Source organism: Leptonychotes weddellii, chromosome 13 (genome assembly GCF_054177405.1).
Source record: "Leptonychotes weddellii isolate Sample4059 chromosome 13, ASM5417740v2, whole genome shotgun sequence".
Taxonomy (NCBI): Eukaryota; Metazoa; Chordata; class Mammalia; order Carnivora; family Phocidae; genus Leptonychotes; species Leptonychotes weddellii.
The window spans coordinates 65,809,019-65,832,301 of NC_138381.1; the positions used below are offsets into that span (position 1 = coordinate 65,809,019).

The following is a 23,283-nucleotide window of genomic DNA, read 5'->3' on the forward strand; positions in this document are numbered from 1 at the left end:
AGAACCTGCACAACCCGGCCCCCGGTGGTGCTTCCAGGGCCTGTCCCTTCGGCGGGCCTGGGAGCAGGGCACAGGGTAGCTGCCCGGACAGAGAGAGGGGAAGAAGCTGGGTTTCGGGGGTTCGGTTTGTTTTGCCTACTGTTTCTCACGTCTCGGTGATGCCCAGGTGTAATTCTGGGGTTTGGCGAGCATGTGCCCTTTCGTACCTGGGGGGTTCTGAGCCCGCAAACCGTGGGGAGGTAACTGGATGCGGCCTCTGTGTTAGCAACTGAAGACCAAGGATGGAGAGGTTCTGAAAATTGCTGCCAGTGGACTGTGCCAGAGAGCCTTCAAACAACTCTGCCCAGCTCAGCTGGGAGCCCCATCTCATACATCTGGCCCTAGGGCAAACCAGCGTAGGCCAGAGGAAGGGGGTCGAAGACAGGAGTTCCCAGAACAGCCAGGATCGAGGTCCCAGCGACTCCAGTTCTCTCCCCCTCTCTGACTCTGCTGCAAGCTCCAAACAATCAAGGTCTGTAGACGGATGTTCCCCAAACCAGACCCTTCCCTGTGCGGCGCTTCTTACGAGATAGAGGTGGTCGAAGATAAGGGAGGGTTTGTCCATCTGTCCCAAGATAAGGAGCATCTCGTTGTCTATGAATTCCTTGAATTCTTTCAGGTTACAGTTCATCTGCGTCTCTAATTCATTACGGATCTGTGGAGCGGAGAAGAGCAGAAAAAGTGATTCGTTACAAAACAAAACAAGAGCCATCCACCTCCAAAGAAGTCAAGTCACAACTTATACTGTGGTTGTTTTCAAAAAAGGTGTCTTGTTGTTTTGGCGGTTTTTTTGTTTTTTCACCCCAAAGAAAGCGCACAACGCACCGAGACGCACACAGCCCGTACGTAGGTGGTGGGCATGAGGCTACACAGCCTCACGGGAAGTCGGACTGGGCAAAGTTCATCATTTTATACCAAGAAGCTGATTCGCAGGGCATCTCTTCTACTGAGTTTAAGGCACTTCTATTTTTACAATTAAATATCAAATATCTCACAGTGAACACATAAAATCAGCTTCATCTTTCTTTGGAAGGCATCACAACAGGATAGTTTTTTGTTGTTTTTTTGGTGGGCAGCAAAGTTTATTGAGCGATAGTACAAAGCTCCCAAAGAGGGAGGGAACCCAAGAGGGTTGGTTGCCCCACAATATGACTTTTTATGTATATTAATTAATACAAAGGGTGATATATGGCTTTTTCAAATGGCCCTTTTAAGCCCTTATATCTACCTAGTTCAAGCGCTTATTATAATTCATTGCATTCTTTAGAACAAAAAGCAACTGAAACAAGAAAAAAGTGATCCAGAAAAAAATTCGAAGGCACACAGAAGGCAGTCCAGGGTTAGTAACTTGCTAGTAAGTGATAATCCTGAAATAAGAAATAAGAGTTTGCTGTATCTCAATAAAACACAAGGCAGAGAAGAGGGCGCTTATAGGCAGATGTATCTCGGGATAATGCGTGGGTCTCGTGGAATTAACACCAAAGGTCTTACAGGTTCAGAGACCTCAGGAAATCTGCAAGGCCCCAGAGCTGGTATGTAGCACAGCTGGATCCAAACTAGAGTGGGAATCTAAGGCCTGCGCTCTCTCTGCTAAGTCCTGCGGGGAAAAAGCCTCTGAGAGTCGGTGAGCTGGTCGGTAAGAAGGCCAAGTGGCAGACCCGCCTCTGCTGTGCTTTGGGCAACAGGACAGATGGACAGCTTGTGACCTCTGGCCTGGTAAGGGAAGAGCTCTCTTACTTCTTTCGAGGTCACGTTTTCTAGATCCTGGCTCATCATGATGCTCCGGAGCTTCGCTTTGATGAGGCGCTCAGTCCTTTCCCCTTCAGTTGGCCTAGAAAGAAGGGACATTCAGTAAGATGGAGAACGACAGGGAGCCTGAGGTCAGCGTTTACAGGAATGCCAGATACTCTTGGGTTAAAAAGAACATGGCCTGCACACAGACAGCTACCTGTTTTTTTTAAAGATTTTTTTTTTTTTAATTTATTCATGAGAGACAGAGAGAGAAAGACAGAGAGCAGAGGGAGAAGCAGGCTCCCCGCAGAGCAGGGAGCCCGATGCGGGACTCGATCCCAGGACCCTGGGATCATAACCTGAGCCGAAGGCAGACGCTTAACCATCTGAGCCACCCAGGCGCCCAGACAGCTACCTTCTTGGTGTGCATGTTTTTGGGAGGAGAGGAAAGGGACAGAGAAGTCCGGCTCTGTGTCTAGAACTCCTGTGGGCGTCCACAGAGTGGTGAGCGGATGGGGAGCACAAACAATGGCTGGAAAGCATAGTCCTCGTTCAGGTCTGCAGAGAATCAGGCTCTCGGGACGAGATGCTGGAAGCACCCGCGGAACGTCCGCCCACCAACCACATCCTTCTGTCTGCGCTTGAACATGTCTGGGTGGGAGGACATCACTGGGTCCGGCTCTCCTCATCTCCTTCTTACATGGAGAATCTATGTGCTTCCCTGTAACTTCTACCCATCAGCCCTGCTTCTACACAGACCAGGGTAATTCTTCCACAGAATGCCCTTTTTTATATTCAAAGGCAACTGTCATTCTCCCCAACCCGCTCATCACTTGGGGCCTCAAAGAACATGGCTTCCGGTCCTCTCCTCATTCAGGCTGACCTCTGTGTCCGTGGCCCTCATAATGCAGTCCCAGAGGGACACACGACTCTGGGGGAGGAAGGTCCCAACCAAGACAGGAGGGGGGAGCCATTTCCTTCCTCTGGACCCAGACTTCCACTGAGTGCAGCCTCAGGCCACGTGAGCTCTGCTGGTGGCCACGTGACAGAGGCCCCGGGTTCACTGCTGTGGCCTCTAAGGCAGGCCGCCCCCAGCCAGTGGTGGTGCAGTGGTGTTTTGGGATCCTGGGACGATGGATATATAATACTCTTCAGAACAGAGGGAAAGGCCGGACCACAGAACATGGCCCAAGAGCCGGTGATGCATGTAGGCTGATGGGAGTTACGGTTCGCATTCACACCCAAATCCGTCTCTAATTTCAGAAGTGGGGTGGTGGTCCCAGAGCCTTCCCTAGCCACAGACTACCCATGGGCAGCAGGTGAGGCACCCCTGCTTGGAATGCTGGTCCTGGGAGAGGGGGCTCCCAATCCTGGGACTACCAGGGTGGTGTGACCCTGTGCGGACTCAGGGTCGGGCCCGGCGTGGGCGAGGCAGCGCTGCACTTACTTGTCCACAAACAGGGCCGGGGAGTCGGGCCGTGCGGACTCCAGGTCCTGCATGGCGTTCCACTCGTTGATGCAGCTCTGGTCCGAGCTGATGCAGCTCTCGTAGTAGGTGGCCCAGATGAGCGCCACGCCACCGGGGAAGTAGTTGTGTCTTCGTGCCACTTCGCAGGCCTTGTGAAGGACCTGCAGGGCAGACCTGGGGTGAGGAGGGGGGACAGGGTCAGGCCTGGGGAGGCACAGGGAGTGCTGGGCTCTTCCCTCCACACGGGGGGGGGGTTGAGAATGGGGCGGGGCAGGGCGACCCCTCAAGGACTCACTACGAGCGTCGCCATATGCACAAGGTTACGTGCGGGACGCAAGGCAGCCCGAAACCTTCCGGCTGCCGGGTAACGGAACCCAAGAGCAGATGAGCCATCCTTCACTGTGCCCAGCAAGGAAAGAGTGCAAACTTCGTAACTCTCCCACCCAGGCTGGCTCACGGATCATCTCCCACTCGGCCAGTTAACGCCCAAGAACTCAGATTTACTTCGGAGGCGGGGGGTGGGAGGGACACCGCCACAAAGCCTGGCAGGTGGAAGGAAAGTCTTTCACATGCAGCAGACACATTTTACTGCGTTCTGAATAACTTGCTTTTTAACCTTTGCCCATCATTGTTATAATAGCTTCGATGCTTAGCTCTCTTAGGGAAGGGAGTACTAGAAACTCACATTAATACAGGGATGAAATGAAGAAGAGGTTCGGGAAGGAAGAGTGGGGCAGAAGGAACAACGTGGAGAATGTGTATGGTAATGCTCAGCTTAGTCATCTTTTTTTTTTTAACAAAAATCTAGGCTGAAACTCTCTCAGTGAAGGGGGTGAACCAGGCATCGACGAAGGGTGGGAGTGGGGAAGCCCCGGAGGGAGCGAGAGTGCTCGGGGAAGGGCTCACCCCCGCTATGTGCTGCATGCGTCCCACTCAGGCATGTCTGTCCTATCTCTAGGCTGCTTCAGGGAATAGGCTTGAGCCGCATATTTACTAAATTTAGTTTTGCTCCTGAAATTTTGGAAAAACATGTGGGCCTGTTTTTTACTTGCCTGTAGAGAAAGAGGTAAGAAATGATCCAGGGACGCAAGAAACATCTGGGATATCAAGGGAATTATGATTTCGTGATTTTCCCCAGAAGGAGCCTGAATTGAGGGCAGTGTAGAGTAATGGACGAGGTAAAAATGAAGCACCATGTTGACTGGTGGCCCATAGGAGAATTCGGCCTAACTCTCAGCGTCCCAGGAAACAAAGTAATGACTGGGAAACACTGGGCAGAACCCTTCTCGTCAGATGCCACCAGCTTTCTCCTGAGCCTTTTCCAGACTGCTGGAAAGAGAGACGGTTGTGTTGAGTTCGTTGCAGGGGTGGTTTATGCGACCCTCCAAGGATGAGGGAGGCTCGCAGGTGTGTGTGCCGGGTTTGAAGAAGCACCGGCCTGACCTGTTTCACCCAGTGCAGCCTTCGCCCACGGCTACCTCATCCCCAAAGCAGAGTGTGTGGGAGGCCCTCCCCCCGACGCGGGCCCTGCACCCCGCATCCTGTAGCGGGCACCCTGTGAGAACACGCTCCCAACACGTGACTCTGCGCGGGTTATGGCCACCTCCCCTCCATTGACTTTAAACCCCACGAGGACAGGAATTATGTCCGTCGTATGCCTTCCCAGATGCCCAGTGCCTGGCAGGGTGCCATTCCCTTCAGGGCACAAACCGAGCATGCGCCAGGTATAAAGAATATGCAAATTTGCGCTGGAATGGCATTTGGGCAGCAGGAACTGTAGATAACGTAAGAATAAAGTACCTTTGACAACAAAAAAACCACCCAATGAAAAACTGGCTGGAGGACCTGAATAGACTTTTCTCCAAAAAAGCTGTACAAATGGCCAATAAGCACATAAAGAGATATGCTCGGTATTCATCAAGTGGGGAAATACAAATCAACACCATAGCGAGATACCACTTCACACCCATTAAGAGAGCGATGATGAAAACTCAATAACTAACTCGCAGGAGCTGGTGAGGACGTGGAGAAACCAGAACCCTCGTGCACAGCTGGTGGGAGTGTGAAACGGGACCAAGAGTCCAGTTTGCGGAAAACAGTTTTGGTTCCCCAGAGGGTGAAACACAGAGTTAACCGCGTGCTCTAGAAATTCCACTTCTAGGTACATCCTCAAAAGAACTGAAAGCAGGGGCTGCAACAGACACTTTGCCCACCCGTGTTCATAGCAGCTCCAAGCACAACAGCCAGAAGGTGGAAATAACCCAAATGTCCACTGACGGATGATAGGGCTACACAAAAAATAGTCTATGACCACATCCTGGAGTAACATTCAGCCTTAGAAAGGATTCTGACACGTGCGACAAGACGGACAAACCTCGAAAACATCAAGATATGCAACAGAAGCCAGACGCAAAGGGAGAAATCGGGGAGGATTCCCCCCTATTGGAGGGACCTGGAGTAGGCCAACTCCTAGAGACAGAATGTAGGACAGAGGTTAACCAGGGCCTGGGCGGGGGAGAGGGACTTAGTGTTTAATGGGATGATGAGAAAGTTCGAGAAATGGATAGTGACGTCTGCACATCATGGATGTACACTGAACTGCACACTTAAAAAATGGTAAACGCGGTACACTTCACGTTACGTGCATTTTGCCATACACACAAAAATAAACGCACCAAAATGAGCTTTAAAGTCAAAGGGGGTTTTCCTATTCGTGCTGGCAGCTAAAAAAAATATTCCTAAGGTGATAAAAGTCCCTAAAAGCACTTACCACATGGCCTGGACGGATACGGGCTTAAAGACGTGCATCCGTCCCGCAGTGCTGACGCTGAATCCCCTGAGGATGAAAAACAAAAAAAGAAAGGAAGCGCGGTGAGAAGTTAGACCCTGAGGCCACACCAGATGACGAGGGTGGCTCACGCTTTCTGAGCAGGGAATACAAGCCCGCTGCATGGAACAAGGGCAAGAGCAGGAAAAAAGTGGGGGAAAAAAAAAAGTGTTCTCAAATCTGTAAGACTTGCTTTTAACCCGGCTACACGAGGTCTATCAAAAACACAAACCCTGGCAGAGGTAACACCACCATCTGACACACCATCTCATTCACGTTCCTGCCACTGTCCCAGCCCCCTACTACTTCCTGCCCCACACATCCCACCCACTGTTTTTGTAATTGCATGCGAAATATATTCACAGATGGCAAAATCTGACAAAGAAAAAAAAATATAACCCTTGTAATCTTGCCTCTTCAAAAAAAAAAAAAATCACATTTTAATTTTTCTTCCCTGGTTCTATGAGGCAATTTAACTTTTACCGTTGGAATCCTGGTGAAGGGGCAACTTATATTCAGCTCCTTCCCCCCCACTCCTGGCAGAACCCGCATATTTCCCCTGGAAGCAAATGTACGTGGAACCCAGATGGCTCTCTTGTCTACCTCGCCCCAGCCACACAGAAGGCTTCCTCTTCTGCAGCCCCCGGAGACGCACCTGACACGCTGCTGTGCCCGCTAGCCGCTTGCCTCCCCCCGCACCCCCATGGCTGTGTGCTCTGGCCGTGTCCTTTCCAACCGTGAACCTACAGTGACCGGCTCCGCGTGGGGGGCACGTACCGAGTATTCACTTAACACATCAAGGGGAAGGGATGGATGTCAGCTCCCTGATGCGCTGGAACTTCACACAGCAGCACATCCCCTGTAAACACTCTTCCGTTGATACTTCGAGACCCAAACTCCCTTATATAATGTCCCAAATATCCCCGGTCCTTGTGTGAGCACGTCACACAGGTGGTTCTGCTCCTAATGATTATCCAGGATGCCCAAAGTGGAAGAATCTCTTAGTATTTTTTTTTTTAAAGATTTTATTAATTTATTTGTCAGAGAGAGAGAAAGCACAAGCAGGGGGAGCAGGAGATAGATGAAGAAGCAGGCCCCCTGCTGATGGGGGAGCCCGACACGGGGCTCGGTCCCAGGCCTCTGGGGATCAGGACCTTAGCCGAAGGCAGACGCTTCACTGACCGAGCCACCCAGGCGCCCCTGGAAGAATCTTTTAAAGAGATCTCCTTACCCGTCTCCATCAAGGTGGATTTTCGTGTCACTCCACAGCCGGAGAACCATCCCGATGGTGCAGCTTTTACTGCTCAGGAGAAAAGAGAAGATGCCCAGAGTCAGGGTCCGCCCGCTCATGCACCCTCTTCCCTGCCTTCGCCCAGCCTGTCCAGCTCTCAGAAAGGAACCACCACCCGACCTGGGCCTGGCTGCTGGGTGTGTATCAGGGAGAAGCTCTCAGGCTGTCTGCGTAGGGACCACTCGCCACTGAATTCTAGAAGACGTGAGTCTGGGATGGTCCCATCAGAGGGGGTCCCCAGTGACCTCTACTTGGAGACAGTCCCAGGGGACTGTGACCCCACCGAGGTGCGGATGGAGCTCTGGAAACGCCAGGCCCCGGCTGTGGCTCTCGGGGGCAGGGAGCGAGCGGCTGACCACACGCCCACGCTGCAGCAGGGGTGAAGCCGCTGATGGCTGGCGCACTCCTGGCACGAGGCCACACGCACTCCAGGGGACACAGGCGAGCCGTGGCAGCCAACCGGGCCTCTTGTCCTAGGTGGCGGGGATGGGGACAGTGCCAACACCATGGCTGCAGTTCATTTCTGGGCCTCTGTTTCTGTACCTTCTGCACAGCTGCAGTTTCAAAATGAGCTTAATCTGCTTTTGGTTTGCTCACCCTAACAGTGAAATGATGCTTAGTGACTCTGGAGACAGGTGCCACTGAGAAACACAGAGGGACAGAAAGGACTTTATCAGAGGGTTACTCGGATCGTTAGGAAAATTCTTCAGGCATTTAAAAGAAAGAGTCTGCTCATGAGAGACCACGGTAACGGCCAAGGCCAACTCCGAGAGCCTCCAGGGATCTTGGACGTACACCTCTACTCCCTCTTAGCCCAGCCCAGGGAGTAACGTGATGCCTATGACAGGGAGCTCTGAGCTCACAGACCCCCCTCTTCCCCTGGAGTGCTGGTGACCAAGCGGGACTCTTCCACCCTCTGCTTCCGTCTGTGGGGAAGGAAGCTGCAAGCCCTTCAGGTCAAATCAGACGAAGCCTTTTGTGTTAGGCAAATTACCTGACCCCCGACCCCTGCATTCCTACCCACTCTTGATGGGCTAATTCTACTTCCTTTGTAGAGCTGCAAAATAAAACGTATGCTGAGACCCGCAGAGCTCCAGAGCTGCTTGCTGTGTCAGTGCTTGGGCGGCTGAGCAGGGGGCCTCCTCGTAGCCCAAACCGACATGCTGAGAGCCCAGGGCAGAGGGCACCTGGGAACACGTTGCCAGGCCTGGAAGACTCACCCCCTTTCAGCACTGACGACCCACGCCAGGGACTGGTAATGAGGAGAGAAGACAGAGCTACAAGGAGCATTGGACTGGACTTGGTGTGGGGTAGGCGGGGAAGGCCCAGGCCCAGGCCCAGGCCTAGGGCAGGAGGGGGCCTTCCAGGGCAGGCCGAGATGAAACTGTCCATATGAAACAAGGGCAGCATCTAAACTGGCCTCCCCTACCTGCGGAGATGGGGAAGAGCCTGGAGAGAGCACTGCGCGCATGGGGCTAAGTCCACGGAGGACTCCCACGCAGGGTCTCTACCTGCAGTCAAGAGCACAGGCGGGGACCATGGCACGACTGAAAAAACTCTGCAAATTCCCTAACGTCCCCTTATCTGTTGTTGTGTGAGTTTCCAGTAGTCCTGCAGTGACGGACAGCCAAATGTCTACAGGGAAGGAGGGCCTGCGTGCTGGCGTACAGGGGGAGCAGGGGCACCCGGTCAGGGAAATGGGGTCTTCCAGGAGGAATGACCTCAAGGGATGACATGGGTGGGGCAGCTGGGGGAGAAGAAAAGCTTCAGAGGAAACTGAAACAGCAGGAGCAGAGGGGCCAGTGGGGCCGGCGTGGGGACTCGAGGGCCACGCGGGAGCCAGGCCTGGCACAGGGGGGCGCCGTGGAAGCCCTTCGCAGACCGCGCGGTGCCAGCAAGCACAGGGCAGCTGTGTGTGCTCACGGCACTCACGGTGCTCTCGCCTCCCAAATGCAAGATGGAACCTGGGGGTGGCCGCTCCTGTCTTCTGGGGCGACGCATGCGCAGATGGGCGGCTCTGAAGGAGAGCCCGTGAGCCCGTGGGGCCCGTCTCTGCCCCTGCATCGTCCCGTCTGAAACGGCCCCTGCCTATCCTCCTGCCGGAACTCCCACAGGGTACGTACCCGCTATGGGCAGCACTCCTCGCTCCCTCCTTTTTTTTTTTTTTTGGAATAAGGAAGCAAAATCTCATGTCAGGAATTGAGAAAAACAAGCATATCATGCTTTCAGCAGACCAAAAGCTTCTGTAAGGACCAGGGCTTTGGTGCCTGGGGCTTCCCAGTGTGGGGCCGCAGAAGAGGGCCCAGGGCCCAGGCCCCCGGCCCCTGCCTCCACATGCCTGGGCCTGCAGGGCTGCCACTCAGGCTCGACAACAGGAAGGCCGCTTAGGTCCTATTCCCCTCTGACCACCTACTCACCCTCGGCAGCCCCTTGCCCCACCTCCCCAACCACAAGACGTGGCAATGGCCTCGGGGTTGACGACTGCACGCGGGCCTGTCCAGTCCAGCCGTGAAGGACAACGTGGAGGGCATGCGTACGCATCTAATGCTACGGTCACGACCTCCAGACTCTGAGGTCGGAGAGCAGAGGCCGGGCACGCAGAAAGTGCTAACAGTACAGATGGTCGCGGAGGAATGAATTCATGAACAACGGGGTGCAGAGGAGAGTGCAGCGTATCGATGTGCAGGGTCTACACCGCAGGGCCGCCACAAAAGCCTGGCTTCTGATGCCCAGCTCTGCTAGTAGGAGGGCCTTGGGGTACCCACCCCGACCTCTCGAGCTGCATTTCTCATCTGTTACACACAAATCAGGGCTACCTGCTCCACGGGGTGGTTTAAGGGTTCAATGAGAGGCTGAGGACACGCCGTGGCAACCACCCTGGGCTCTTCCCACGGAAGTGACAGAGATGGCTAGCAGGAGGGGCAGACCTCCACGGTGGGCACATCCCATGGAGAGGCAGGTTCCCGCTCTGGGCCGGAGGGTGTTACAAGGACGGACCACATGTGGCGAGGAACGCCCCTGCCCCGGAAGGAACTCCGAAAGGCTGGCTGATCATCCAAGAGCAAATGTAACTGCATCGCTGTTTCGCACTAAATACCTCCGTGCTGCACAAAACACCGAGCTCCGCCCGTGTCCCAGAGCGCCGGCCTGGGGGTGCCCTGACATGAGGTGCTGGGCCCTCTTGCCTTCCGGGGCGCTCTTCACAGCTTGCCTCCTAAGACCCGCCAGGCTCCACAGTCTTCCAGATCCAGACTTCCCAACTAGCCCAAGGCCACAGATGCCGGCTCACACGTCTCTCCCTACGTGTGCCGCACAAAGCTTTCTTAGGATGCTATCCTGTACCGGGAAGAAGGTCATAAAAGAAATGTCCTCCCTCTTTCTTCGTGAGCTTGTTGGCCGGGAACAAAGTTTTGGTCCCTCCTAACAGCAGCTCTCTTGCGGGAACAAGACGAGACCACATAGCCGCCACACCATTCACTGCGTCTGTGGCTTTTTCTGTCCTGCCATCGATTCTGCCCAAGATGCCTTCGAATGCAGCCCCCACTGCCCCGTCCCTACTGCCCACTTGCCCTTTAAGACTCAGTGAGCCATCACACGCTGCAGAAGGCCTCTTGCTTGCCCCCTCTGAGCCCACCCGTCTCGTGCTTCCACAACCCCCCGAGCACCCCTCCATCACCGAGCCCGTTGCCCTGCCATCTGGTCATGGCTCCTTCCTCCCTGAGCTTATAGGCTCTCAGAGGTGGACCACAGCTTCGGCTGCTTCTTTGTGTACCTGGCCCATTGCCTCATACACAGGAGAACGTACACACTTGCCTTGGCGGATGAGTAGATTAAAGATCATGAATACAGGGAGCCTATCTTAATCCAGGTTTCACAAAGCCAGGGTCTGCAATGATCTCACGCACATTCACATATCCTAGATGTAAGAAGAGCCATTCGCCCTCATTTCACACACATAATAGGGTCTATGATACAACTAACTTGCCCTCCAGTTATTGGAAAATTCCAAACCTCCCTTTAAGCCTCTGACCAAGGACCTGTCAACAAATACTTGGGAATCCACTTGGGATGGTAATACAGGGGAAGCGCTTGATACGATGCCAATCAGTCACATACTTCTACACGGGCCCATCCCCGCTTCACGTGGCTCCCTCCTGCTTGTTCCTGGGTGTTCACCACAGCCGTCACCTCTTTCAGGAAGCCCCCCCCGGCTCAGGCGCTCTCTTCCATGGCACCCCCGATAGCAACCCAGTGGTAAACCTCGAAGCTCAGTGTGACTCTTCTATCCTCTCAGTCGGAGCTGAGAGCAGAGGCTGAATCTAGCACAGCGCCAGGCACGCACGGGCTGCAACGGTGCGTTCTACTGTTCTGCATGCCTGGTCACCGGGCCGCTGACCACCACACATCTCGTCATCATCTCCCACGGACACGGGACCACGGCAACGCAGGTCCCCACCGCCCCACCAGACTCACCTTTCCTTACTGGAAAAGTCGACTCCCAGCAAGATACTCTCCTCCGTGTCCTGGCGCCCGCTGCTGTCCACCACCACCATGTACCGGACCCGCTCCGCCCAGGCGCTCTCCAAGCGCACGGCCTAGACAGGCAAAGACGGTCTCACTGGCCTGCCTTTCAAGGTGGTGGCCTCTTCCGTGACCATATCAACACCGAGGGCTTTTGTTTTCTACCTCCCCCCCCCATGAGCTCAGGAATTAAGATGAGATTCTTAAGAGCAGGAGCCGCGTCTGTTTATATCCATGCACGACGGACAGTGCTTGGCTCTGGGGAGATTCCCCCAAAGTTGGTCAAATGGGTGAACAGGTACAATCCAGAGAATGAGGATCTCCACCCTCAGATCAACACGGACATCTAACATATCCTTTCTCTGGACCTTGTGGGTGGTGAAGAGCAAACCTGGCTCTGGCTTTTGTGAACAATTTGGGAGAATCTGCTGGAACACAGGAACTCCCCACCTCCCACTGCTCGTGAATAATTCCCTACCAAATCGCACAATTAAAAATTAAAACTTGCCGCTCTTTGTCTCTTCTTACCAGCTTGATCCGATCTTCACAACGCAGAAGGTTGATCATTACTTGAAGATGCTGGGGCAAGTCACCTGTTGGACCAATGAAGAAAGTTTTAAAAGGTCACCCACCCACCTTCTAGGCAGAAACCTGCAAGAGGCTGATCTGGATGAAGACTGCGAAATAAAAATTCCCCCCACCTCCACCCCAAGAGAAGTGTCACAAAGACTAGGAGGCTCAATTTCTCTTACTCCACTCCTGAATGTTGCCTGATGAGGATGGGGAGATCTAGCTGATGATGGCCACATATTTAGAAATTGCTTTTATATTCTGAAATCTGGGGCGCCTGGGTGGCTCAGCTGGTTGAGAGTCCGACTCTTGATTTCGGCTCGGGTCATGATCTCAGGGTCGTGGGATCAAGCCCCGTGTGGGGCTCCATGCTCAGCACGGAGTCTGCTTGAGATTCTTTCCTCTCCCTCTGCCCCATCCCCCGCTTGTGCATCCCAGAGCTTGGCCCCCGTGACAACCACCATGATCAACATCCACGGTAAGACCTCCGTGCCTGACCACCCCGTCTGGTCCCTGTGCTGCCGAGGCTTTGTAGCATTCGCCTACTACTACAGTCTAGGGACTGGAGGGTAGCAGGTGCGGTGACTGGGGCCCAGGCCTACGCCTCTACCACCAAGTGCCTGCACATCTGGGCTCTGGTCTTGGGCCTCCTTCGATCATTATGGCCATCATTATTTTCACCCACTGGCTCACTGATGATTATCCAAGCAATTTCAGAGGTCATAAAATGTTATGAAGGCTACTAGCAGCTGCTCATGGCCTGAGGCTCGCACCCCTTTTCATGGCAGTTTATATACACATCAGTCTAGAACTGAATTCAATAAAGCATTATAAAGCATGATTACTTTATAAAGGCAGTAATGCAGAGCTTTTAGCTTCTCTGAGCAATCCCAGAGCCCGGGAGGTGCCTCCGAGCTGGGGTGTAGGGAGGAGAGCTTCTCAGAGCTAGTGAGTCTCCACAGACATGGAGGATCAACACAGCTGAAAACAGGCTGTGTGTTCCAGGCTGGGGAGGCCCTACCCAAGGTTCGTAAGCAGTGAATAGCAAGTGGGACTCTAACACGGCTTTTTCCCCACCTTACACATTTCATGGTTTCTTTCTGAAGGAAAGGTTCATCTGCAAAGACGCTGGTCTACAAGAAAGTAGGAGTAACTCCTAGAAGATCTACATTAATGCTGGTTTGTGCCATGCCAAGAAGGAACAGAATTATCTTTACTTTTATTACTATTATTATTTTTTAAAAGATTTTATTAATTTATTTTATTTATTTGAGAGAGATAGTGACAGAGATAGCAGGAGAGATCACAAGCGGGGAGGAGAGGGAGAAGGAGGCTCCTGCCGAGCAGGGAGCCTGACGTGGGGCTCGATCCCAGGACCTTGGCATCATGACCTGAGGCGAAGGCAGACACCCAACCAACTGAGCCACCCAGGCGCCCCTATTATTATTATTTTTAAAGATTTTATTTACTTACTCGACAGAGAGAGACACAGCGAGAGAGGGAACACAAGCAGGGCGAGTGGCAGAGGGAGAAGCAGGCCTCCCGCCGAGCAGGGAGCCCGATGCGGGGCTCGATCCCAGGACCCTGGGACCATGACCTGAGCCGGAGGCAGATGCTTAATGACTAAGCCACCCAGGCGCCCTCAGAATTATCTTTACAAAACAAAACAAAACAAAACAAAACAAAACAAAACATTATCCTATAGATCACAACCAGAATCCCAGAAGGATCAGTACACTGGATTCGTTCCTTTTGCAAAGGCATCTTTTGAATTTTAGGTCAGGCTGACAGAGGACGTCCAAATTGTACTTCTTGCCTCAGAGAGGACTCGGGTTGCTGGAAGCCGGCCTCTCTCGTCTGTTCTCTCTGTGACAGGACGGCACGGTGTGAGACACCCCACACTGGCGCTGCTTTCCATAAGGAATGATTGGCAGGCAACGGTTCACATTTAAGGAGCATGCGGAGCTCCTTGTCCCCCCTCCTCTACCCAACAGCACCCTCGCCTGCGGTGACCCCACGGCCCCAGGGGCACACACCCGCCTCGGCTGGTCCTGGGCTCGCCTGCACGCCACCACCGTCTGCTCCAAGCCACAGAAGCACACAGAGGAAAGCAAAAACAAGCCCCTTTGTCTGGTGAGTGCCCAAATGAAAGGGACATTTTCCACACAGCTAGGCTCCTTTCAGCGGGATGCTTGTGGAGACGTGGAATTGCTGACCGACAGAACTCCCGGCTGCAGCCTGGCGTCCACACAGCGCCTCTATATGTTGAAGTGTTCACTCAGCACTTGCAGAAAGATCAGAGACTGTAAGCCTGAGGTAGAGGCCCTCGCCAGAGTCTCGAACCGGGGACTGGCTGCAATGACCTGAGTCTTGCATGGGCAGAATGAAGCCTCACTCTTTCTCAGCTCTGCGTGATTGTGGATGGGACTGGGGGCTGTCCAGGGCACTCGACAGTGATTCCAGAAAAATAGGAACTGATGGAAAGGCCAGTCTGTGCCTGCCCCAGGGACACTTCCTGAGAGTCCTGGGACAGTCACGGTCCCTCTTGCTTTGCTGAGCTCATTGGCCATTCTAGACCTCAGGGGCGGAAAAGCCACCAAGCCTGAAGCTTTCTTCTTACTTTCCTGTACGTTCCAGAGATGCACGAACCAGCCTGACTTATGGTTTTTACATGGCTTTGTGCTTGCTTCCCCAAGCTCCAGAGAGTATGAAAACAGTTAGAATCAGAGGATGGAGACACTGTATACTACGGGTGAACAAAGCTGGAGCATTCGCTTTGCTGTATGTATTTAACCAACGAACACTGGTTAAATTCCTGACAGGGCAGAACCATTAGCAGATTCAAGAGAGAAGGTTCTGTTTATAGTATTACGGTACTTGAAGTCATTGTAGTAATAATCAGAACTACCATACACAGAGCATCCATGAGATGGTAAACAGGTTACATGCATACAGTTTTTTTTTAAGTAGGTTCCACGCTGAGGGGGCTTAAATTCATGACCCTGATATCAAGACCTGAGCCGAGATCAAGAGTCGGATGCTGAACTGACTGAGCCACCCAGGCGCCCCTACATGCATACATTTTAAATTCCATCCTGCCTGAGGTACCGGTATTTGATGCCCATTGTAAAGATCGGGCAACTGAGGCTCAGAGGTGACTGCTCAGTAAGTTGTAGGACTGTGATCAGAAGCCAGGTCTGTCTGGCTCTAAAACACACATTCTTGCCCCAAACCACACTGCCTCCTTGTGCAGGACAACTGTTTTCTGAGCTTCAAACAGAGCTAAATCTTGATTCCAAGTATCAGCATGCGAAAATCCCAACTGACCCCTGGTGTTTGCTGTAAAGTGTAAGACACGAAATTCTAACCTAGGCACTCAGGTCCAAAATGAGGCGAGGGGACTTGAGGTGAGAGACAATACGATTACAGGGACAAGAAAACTAGCCCCGACTGCTGGCTGCTTTCACCTGCTTGTTGTTCTGAGGGTCAGAGGCCTTTGTAGGTCGCACTGAGAAATGTGCAGCCCGTCCCAGAAGTGCCCGCAGAGGCTACGGGCCTATTACAAAGATTCCCTTGTACACAATGTTTTCTGGTTCCTCTCTTCAAACTGCCTTCGGTATCAGAGTCCAGTCACCTAAGAAAACCAGTCTCTGTTACCATATAGGCATTTCTTACTCATGTGCTATTGGACCTAAATGAATATTGGGTTTGATCCCCACTTTATCACTTCAGTCTACTTCCAGAAACCAAATCCACTGATAAATCATAAAGATTTCCCACCCCAATGCCTGCTGAAGACTCGTAAAGAAATTCTCCAAATGAGAGCTTTCCAGATGCTCAGAGAAATGACGAAAGTCCTCAGAGGAGGTATAGGGCATCCCAAGGTGGTTATTTTCAAGGGGACAACGTCTGGCTATCACAGGTTCTGGTGCATTAGTTTAAAAAAAAAATCATACTGCAACTTAAAATCTGCAGTTAACTGATAAACTGTGGTGGGAAATCCTCACATCCAAACAGAACGCTGCCGACTGCCTTATTTCTTGCGTGGACATGCACAGTCCGTGGGGCGCTAGCTCTCGGTGCTCCCTGGAAAAGGCGCATGGCTTACCTGCTCAAGAAAAGAGCTTCTGCTTTGCACTGGACGCGTGCTGAGCCTGTGTTCCGCTATTCCTCTGGCCTTGAAAACCAGCAACTTGCTCACCACCAGCAATGGAAGCCTCCCCCATTGCACAGAAAATAAATTTCCAGGGAAGAACCTCAATTTACCTGCATGCTTGTGGGGATGCTGAAGGCTTCGTTGGCTCTGAGGGTTGTTTCCCTGCTGTAAGAAGAGTGCTGCTCCTTTCACCATGAAAAAGCTCTCACTTAAGCTGGGAAGGATAAAACCAGAGCACAGTCAGGCTGGAATTCAGAGAGGCACATGGGCAAAGACATGCAGCAGAGGAAAAGCTTTGGTGCAGGCAAATGTCACATACGATGCACACGGGACGAAAGGGCTATTCTGATCGTTTTGCGCTGCACTCTTCCCTCACCTTCGCTACAAGCCTGCTGATGGAGTCTGTGTGATGAACTCAGGCTTCGGCTAGAACACCCGAGTCCTTGGGGCTCTTGCAAGGCTGACAGCCCTTCCTCCTGCAGGATACTCTAAAAGGATCTCCCTGCATCACGTCTCCTAAAGATACAGAGAGCAACTCTCTGAATTTTGTGAATTTTTCGCACTCTCACTGTGGAATCTTTGTAACTCCCTGACTATGACAACTTCACTGATCTTGGTGCCTTCCCTTGATTGGAATACGAAGAAGAGGAAATTATACTTTCACTACTGATTTGCATCTTAACAAAAGCCGGTGGTTACTGACCCCGTGATTTAGCTTAGTCAAGGTTACAGTGTCACTGCTGTGGTAAAGAATCTCCAGTTGCCACAATGAATTTCTCAGCAAAAGGAACCTTTGGTTTTTGTTATTTTAAACCAGTAATAACATTGACATTTGACATACAACTTGAGAACTTACGATTTAAATTTTAAACATTTCATGATTTGGCTATCAAAAAAAAGTCTTTAGCTTACACAGAAATTAAGACTATAAACTGACTGTATTAGCTACTAGTTACTACCAATTACTCAAAAATACTGTTAATGCTGCAAATTACCCATAAATTGCACTAAAATTATTAACACTGATTTTTTTTGGGGGCGGGGGGAGGATTGGACCACCTACGATTATCTTCTTTCTGCTTCTTGGTGTATCTTCCAAATTTTCTATACTGAGCAAATATTAACTTTTTAAAAATGATTATTTTTTATTTGATTTTCAGAATAAGGGAAGACATGTACTGTATGTTATAATGGAAAAGTATTTTATTTCTATCAATTTTGTGAAAGATCATAGTTCACAACAAAGGGAACTGTAAAAATCATTAATTCTGTCTTGAGCAACCAATTAACATACACATGATTTGAAGGGAAAATCTCCAAGAAAAAGCAGCACTTTTTGTGTGCATTTGTTTTAACAGGAAGCAAATCGATTCCTGACAAATACAGGGACATTTTCTGTAAATATAAAAAAAGCAAGATCACCTTCTCCCCAGACGTCTAACGTTAGTAGTTAAATGTTCTAAATCCTGGAATAAAAACCTCAGCTAAGTCTAATACACAATTCTAGAAAACTCACCACATTGAACTCAGCGGCTCCTGGAATCAGAAAAACAGTGATCTTGTATCATATGAAGTCTACAATAAAATCTGTGCCTTCTGCTGGTTGAATTCTCACGCCAAAAATAGTGACTCTGTTCAAATGCCCAACGATAAGGCTCAGGGCTGCCTCTCTTACTTGGGCCTTTGAGTTATTGACGGTTTTGTAGATTTCACTTACCAATCCTTTAACATCCATACAGCTTTTAGCTTTTCCTCATTTAGTATCCCCAACTGTGGGCCTGGGAATCTTGATCTCAGGGTTGTGAGTTCAAACCCCACGCTGGGTGTAGAGATTACTTAAAAATAAAATCTTAAAAAAAAAAAAAAATACGGAGGGGCGCCTGGGGTGGCTCAGTCGGTTAAACGTCTGACTCTTGATTTCAGCTCAGGTCATGATCTCAGGGTCATGAGATCGAGCCCCGTGTTGGCTCCGTAATGGACATGGAGCCTGCTTAAGATTCTCTCTCTCCCTCTCTCCCCGTCCCCACAAAAAAAGAAAAAGGAAAAAGGAAAAAAAAAAATCCATACTGACCAGAAGCCCGAACACTCTGGAAACAGTCAGCCATTAACGGTGACCTTTGCCTTGGAAATCATGAGCAAAAATTCCCCTTGGTTTCCCTTACATTTCCTTTGGGAAAAAAAAAAGGGGAACAATGCAAAAGAATAGGCTGGTTTTATCCCGTGATGGCTTACAAGACCAGTTGTTTCTCAGTGTTCCTGTGACTGCTAAAGAATCAGAGCCCCCATCTACATATGAAGTCAGGGGCTGCGTGGATGGGGGCCCTGGAACACTGCGGCTGCCCTCCTGGCAATGAGGCACCAGTGTTTACTGTAAAGAGCAAGATTTAAAGCTGCTGGGAAGCCCACAAAGCACATTCTCTGTCCCAGGCCTGTGAGACCGCCCTGCATCTGGAGAGACAGTAAGCAGATGCAGCCCGAGCGTGACCGCATACGATGACTCTTGGGGCCAAGAGGCTGGAGAGCACGGGCAGTCACAGCATTTACAGAAACAAAATGCAGATATTCCTTGTGACCCCGTTTCCTGTCTTCTGCTCTGAGCTCACTCCAGGCCCTGAGCCTCATGCACCCTCTGGGTGGCTGATGAGAACACCGTTTCCCGCTGCCAGGGCTCCATGGGGTTCTCTGTGCCAGGCTCCTAATACAGGGAAGCGTGGTACCCCGATTTGTGAGAAATCCATTTTGGCGGAAAGCCTGGGTGGCTCAGTGGGTTAAGCGTCTGCCTTCAACTCAGGTCATGATCCCAGGGTCCTGGGCTAGAGTCCTGCAGTGGGCTCCCTGCTCAGCGGGAAGTCTGTTTCTCCCTCTCCCTTTGCCCCTCCTCCCCTCCCCTGCTCATTCTCTCTTTCTCCCAAATAAATAAAATCCTAAAAAAAAAAAGAATCCATTTTGGGGATGGCACACCCACTTTACTAGGTTCTCGGAGCAAGGAAGTACAGACCTACAAACCACCCATCCCAGCTACAGAAAAACCAGCCTTCTCCCCCAAAATGCTGTCCTAAAAAGTCTGTGACTGAAGTTCCAGAAAGGTCAGACCCAGACCAATAAAACAACTGTTTTCCTCCATCGCTTTAAGAAAAACCTTGATGGGAGAGTAAAAAACGAGTTCAGCCCCGGCACTCCCTGCGCCACCCCCCCCGCCCCCCATCACCCCCACCCCAACGCTTTTATCTCTGCGGTACAAATATGTTCTCAGACACTGGTCATCGCCCGTTTCAGGAGATGACACAAGCATTAAGAGTTTTCTACAAGGCACTGAGGACAGACGAAAAACCCCAGCGCTCAGAGCATAAACGGCCAGGGTCCTCCAGAAACCGATTCGTGGTAGGAACAGAGAGGTCGGGTGGTGATACGTACTAATATGGGCTGGAAACCTCCGAAGAGCGGAAGCTGTGAGCTGGCTGAAGGGAGACGCAGAAGTCCGTGAAATAAAACACGTTCATGACAACCGGCTTCGCATCTTTAACTGCCCCTGAGCGCCTGCCCTGCACTCCCTCTGGAGAAAGGGAAGGAAGGGGCCGGAGTCCCCGTGCCCGGATGATGATCCCACCCAGAGCACGAGTGGCTCTTGTGGGACTCTGGTCTTCCCCTGATGTTTGGGTTTAAAAAGGCCCTTGTCCCTGCGTATCCAGATGAAAGAGGGCCATTCAGAGAGACCAAAACAGCTGAAGTTCCTCTAATCACTTCACTCCTACGGGTTTCTGTGGGCCTGGGGAACAAGCACCAGGGTGAGCATGACATTGTGAGGGAAAACAGCTGGCCACCAAGGAACAGATCCCGAGCAATGAGGACCCCATTCTGGTTGAAATCGACAGCCTGAAGGACTCCTATTTCCGTCAAATTGCCACCCATTCACCCACCAGTGACAGTCGGCAGCTGCCGCAGTTAGCCCATGTTGTCAAAGCATTTTGCTTTCTGAACATTCTTTGGTCATGCTAATAGCTGCCTGAGGAGGCAAGGGGGGGGCGTGAGGGGGAGAAGCCAGGTAGAGGGACCCGCGTGTGTACACACAGGAGGAGCTTCGAGAGCGACAGGCACGAAGGGCAGGGCAGGCTGCAAAGTTTCCGGAAAGCAGGCCCAGGTCCCCAAGGGCCTGGCATGAGACCCTGAAACCCCACCCAGCAGGAGCCAGCAGGTGCTGCCTGCAGCACTTCCTTGGGCCGGTGAAACCAATCAAGGACACGACTAGCCACCCTGCAGGGTAGACTGGGATAAGCACCCAAAGAAAGGGGCCCTGCTGGTGTTCGGAAGAGGGGAGAGGGGAGCATCTAACTGGTGGCTTTTGGAACCCTTGCTGAAGGAGGGAGCACTGGGCAGAGACTCCTGGGGAGGCCTAGAAGCTTCCCCCAGCTTCCGAAGGATAAATTAATCCTCACAAGAGGATTAAGTGGGGGCACATACTACCAAGATTCTGCAGTGGAGGGAACTACAGCTTGCCCAGGAACATAATAACATCTTTACAAGTTGGGACGGGACCCAAATCCCTCTGCCCCATGCCCATCTTCATAAGGCCGGGAGTGCCCCACGTCCCTACCAGCCCGAGGTTACCCTGACATCACCTCTGCCCCTGCCTGCCCTGGCGGCTAACTGCAGGGCGGCCGCTTTGGCTTCGCTAAAGCACATGTCACTGGGAAGTCAGAATACTGTCGCTCAGCAGCCCTTCCTCCCAGCAGGTGAAGGCATCGCGAGAAGGGAGAGCAGGCATGAGTCAGGGAAACAGGACTCCCTGTCAGAGCTCCCCCACCAGCCCTGGGGGCAAGCAGGAGGCCCAGGGGGACCACCGCCATCACCCCGCCCACAGGCTCCACCATGGTTGTGGGGTGGGAGATGGCCGTCCGGTCCCTGTGGATTCCAGAGGCAGAGTTCTGTGGGCAGCACGGGCCCGGCTGGTGGAGAAGCTGCCTTCAGGGCAGGCTTCTCATCAACAGCACTGTCATTTGCTGTCATTTGCTGAGCGCCCGCCGCGTGGCAGAGACCGTGGCCAGGTGCGAGGCTACACCGTGGTGTCAGCTCCCACAGCTCTGCAGGCCAGGCGGCGTTTTGTCCAAATGACACATGAAGAAAGCCGGTCAAACTCCTGCAGCCTCCAGGGACCACCCCGTCTTTTAACCAACTCCCATGGGGGTTCTGGGGCTCACTGGGCTTTAAGCAAATAAAATGCAGTGGTCTGGGAACCCATATTTCTGGGTTCTAATTTATGTTCTACTCTACTCTTGGAAGCAGCCAAAGAGGTTAGCCTATAAATGCACCTGCCCATCTTCTACCAAACACTCTTGGTCACAGGGTCCTGGCCTTTGAAAGGCAGCCCCGCATGAGGATATGAAATGACAGTAACAAAACGGACACATCGGCCCTGGGATGGGCTCTGCTGTGGACAGAGCATTCTGGCTAATGTCAGGCACTTGATCTTCGTGAAACTTCCCGGCAGGCCAAGCCATCTTACAGATGAGAAAACAGAAAGTTACTGGGGGCGCCTGGGTGGCTCAGTTGGTTAAGCGACTGCCTTCGGCTCAGGTCATGATCCTGGAGTCCCGGGATCGAGTCCCATATCGGGCTCCCTGCTCAGCAGGGAGTCTGCTTCTCCCTCTGACCCTACCCCTTCTCGTGTTCTCTCTCTCATTCTCTCTCTTTCGCTCTCAAATAAATAAAAATCTTTAAAAAAAAAAAAAAGAGAAAACAGAAAGTTACTAAATGGTATGATTTTAGTATTTCTGATGCTACATCTCACCCAAAATCAGAGAATCGGAGCCCCAGGCACAGGCTCTGAAAAGAATCCCAAACTGATGGGGACTGGCTGAAACGAACTGAACTACTTCTACATGGAGATCAACCCTCGAGTCCCTTGGCTCTGCACAGTGATGGCTGAGGGGACCGTGGTTTGTCTAGCAGGCGCGATGACAATTCTAGGAAAAAAAAAAAAAAAAGGAATGAATGTAAAGTTGTCACCACAGAAAAGGTGGGTGCCGGTGAAGGCTCCCAAGAGGAGTTTCCGTTAATTCCATTTAGATGAACAAGTATTTGTTGTGCCTGGTCAGTGCTAAGTCCTGGGAATGCAGAAATAAGCCAGACATGCCTCCTGCCTTGGAGCGACATTACATTCCAGGGGGTCGGATGGACGCAGGGCAGTAACTGCAATGTGACACAGCAGGTTCCGCACTAGAGGGATCTACAGGCTGCTGCGGATGCATGCACACATGGACATGTGCATATACACGGGAGGGGCGCCCAGCACAACCTGGGGGTCCAAGGAGGTCTTCCTGGAAGAAACGCCACGAAGCTGGGCCTCAGAGGATCAGTGAAAGCAGAGGAGGGGAGTAGGGAGCAGGAGAGTAGGAAGATCACGTTAGACAAATACCCCATGACAAACAGAGGAAGACCTGGTCTCTGCTGTAAAAGGCTCCACTGTGAATTCATAAATGTCTATTCTGGTTTACAAGTCAGTTCCTTGTAAGTTTGGTTAGCATAAGTTGGTTTCTCAGAACTTGACCATCCCCTGGTGTGCTAATAAACTGAAGTTTCGGAAAGCGCAAAGTTAAGAACCAAACCTTGGGCCTCAAGTTGAGCCATCAACCTGTCAACGTCAGGTCTCAGCCCCTGAATGCTTAGTACACCAATGGCACTCA

General features: G+C 51.9%; 1 protein-coding gene across 7 annotated transcripts in view; it reads right to left on the reverse strand.

Annotated features, from left to right (window-relative positions):
- Positions 1–23,283, reverse strand: part of SSH1 (slingshot protein phosphatase 1) — a 59,697-nt gene that overhangs the window by 16,545 nt on the left and 19,869 nt on the right. For 3 of the 7 annotated variants that reach the window (XM_081801975.1, XM_081801980.1, XM_081801982.1), the window contains 8 exons: positions 16,714–16,817; positions 12,406–12,470; positions 11,830–11,951; positions 7,297–7,365; positions 6,009–6,074; positions 3,218–3,412; positions 1,777–1,870; positions 566–694 (listed from right to left, as the gene is read on the reverse strand). In XM_081801975.1, coding sequence (XP_081658101.1) covers positions 566–694; positions 1,777–1,870; positions 3,218–3,412; positions 6,009–6,074; positions 7,297–7,365; positions 11,830–11,951; positions 12,406–12,470; positions 16,714–16,817 — 844 coding nt within the window. Of the gene's footprint in view, positions 1–565; positions 695–1,776; positions 1,871–3,217; positions 3,413–6,008; positions 6,075–7,296; positions 7,366–11,829; positions 11,952–12,385; positions 12,474–16,713; positions 16,818–18,119; positions 18,269–18,320; positions 19,475–20,017; positions 20,930–23,283 lie in introns of those variants that run through there. The other 4 variants (XM_081801976.1, XM_081801977.1, XM_081801979.1 and 1 more) reach the window with 4 other exon arrangements.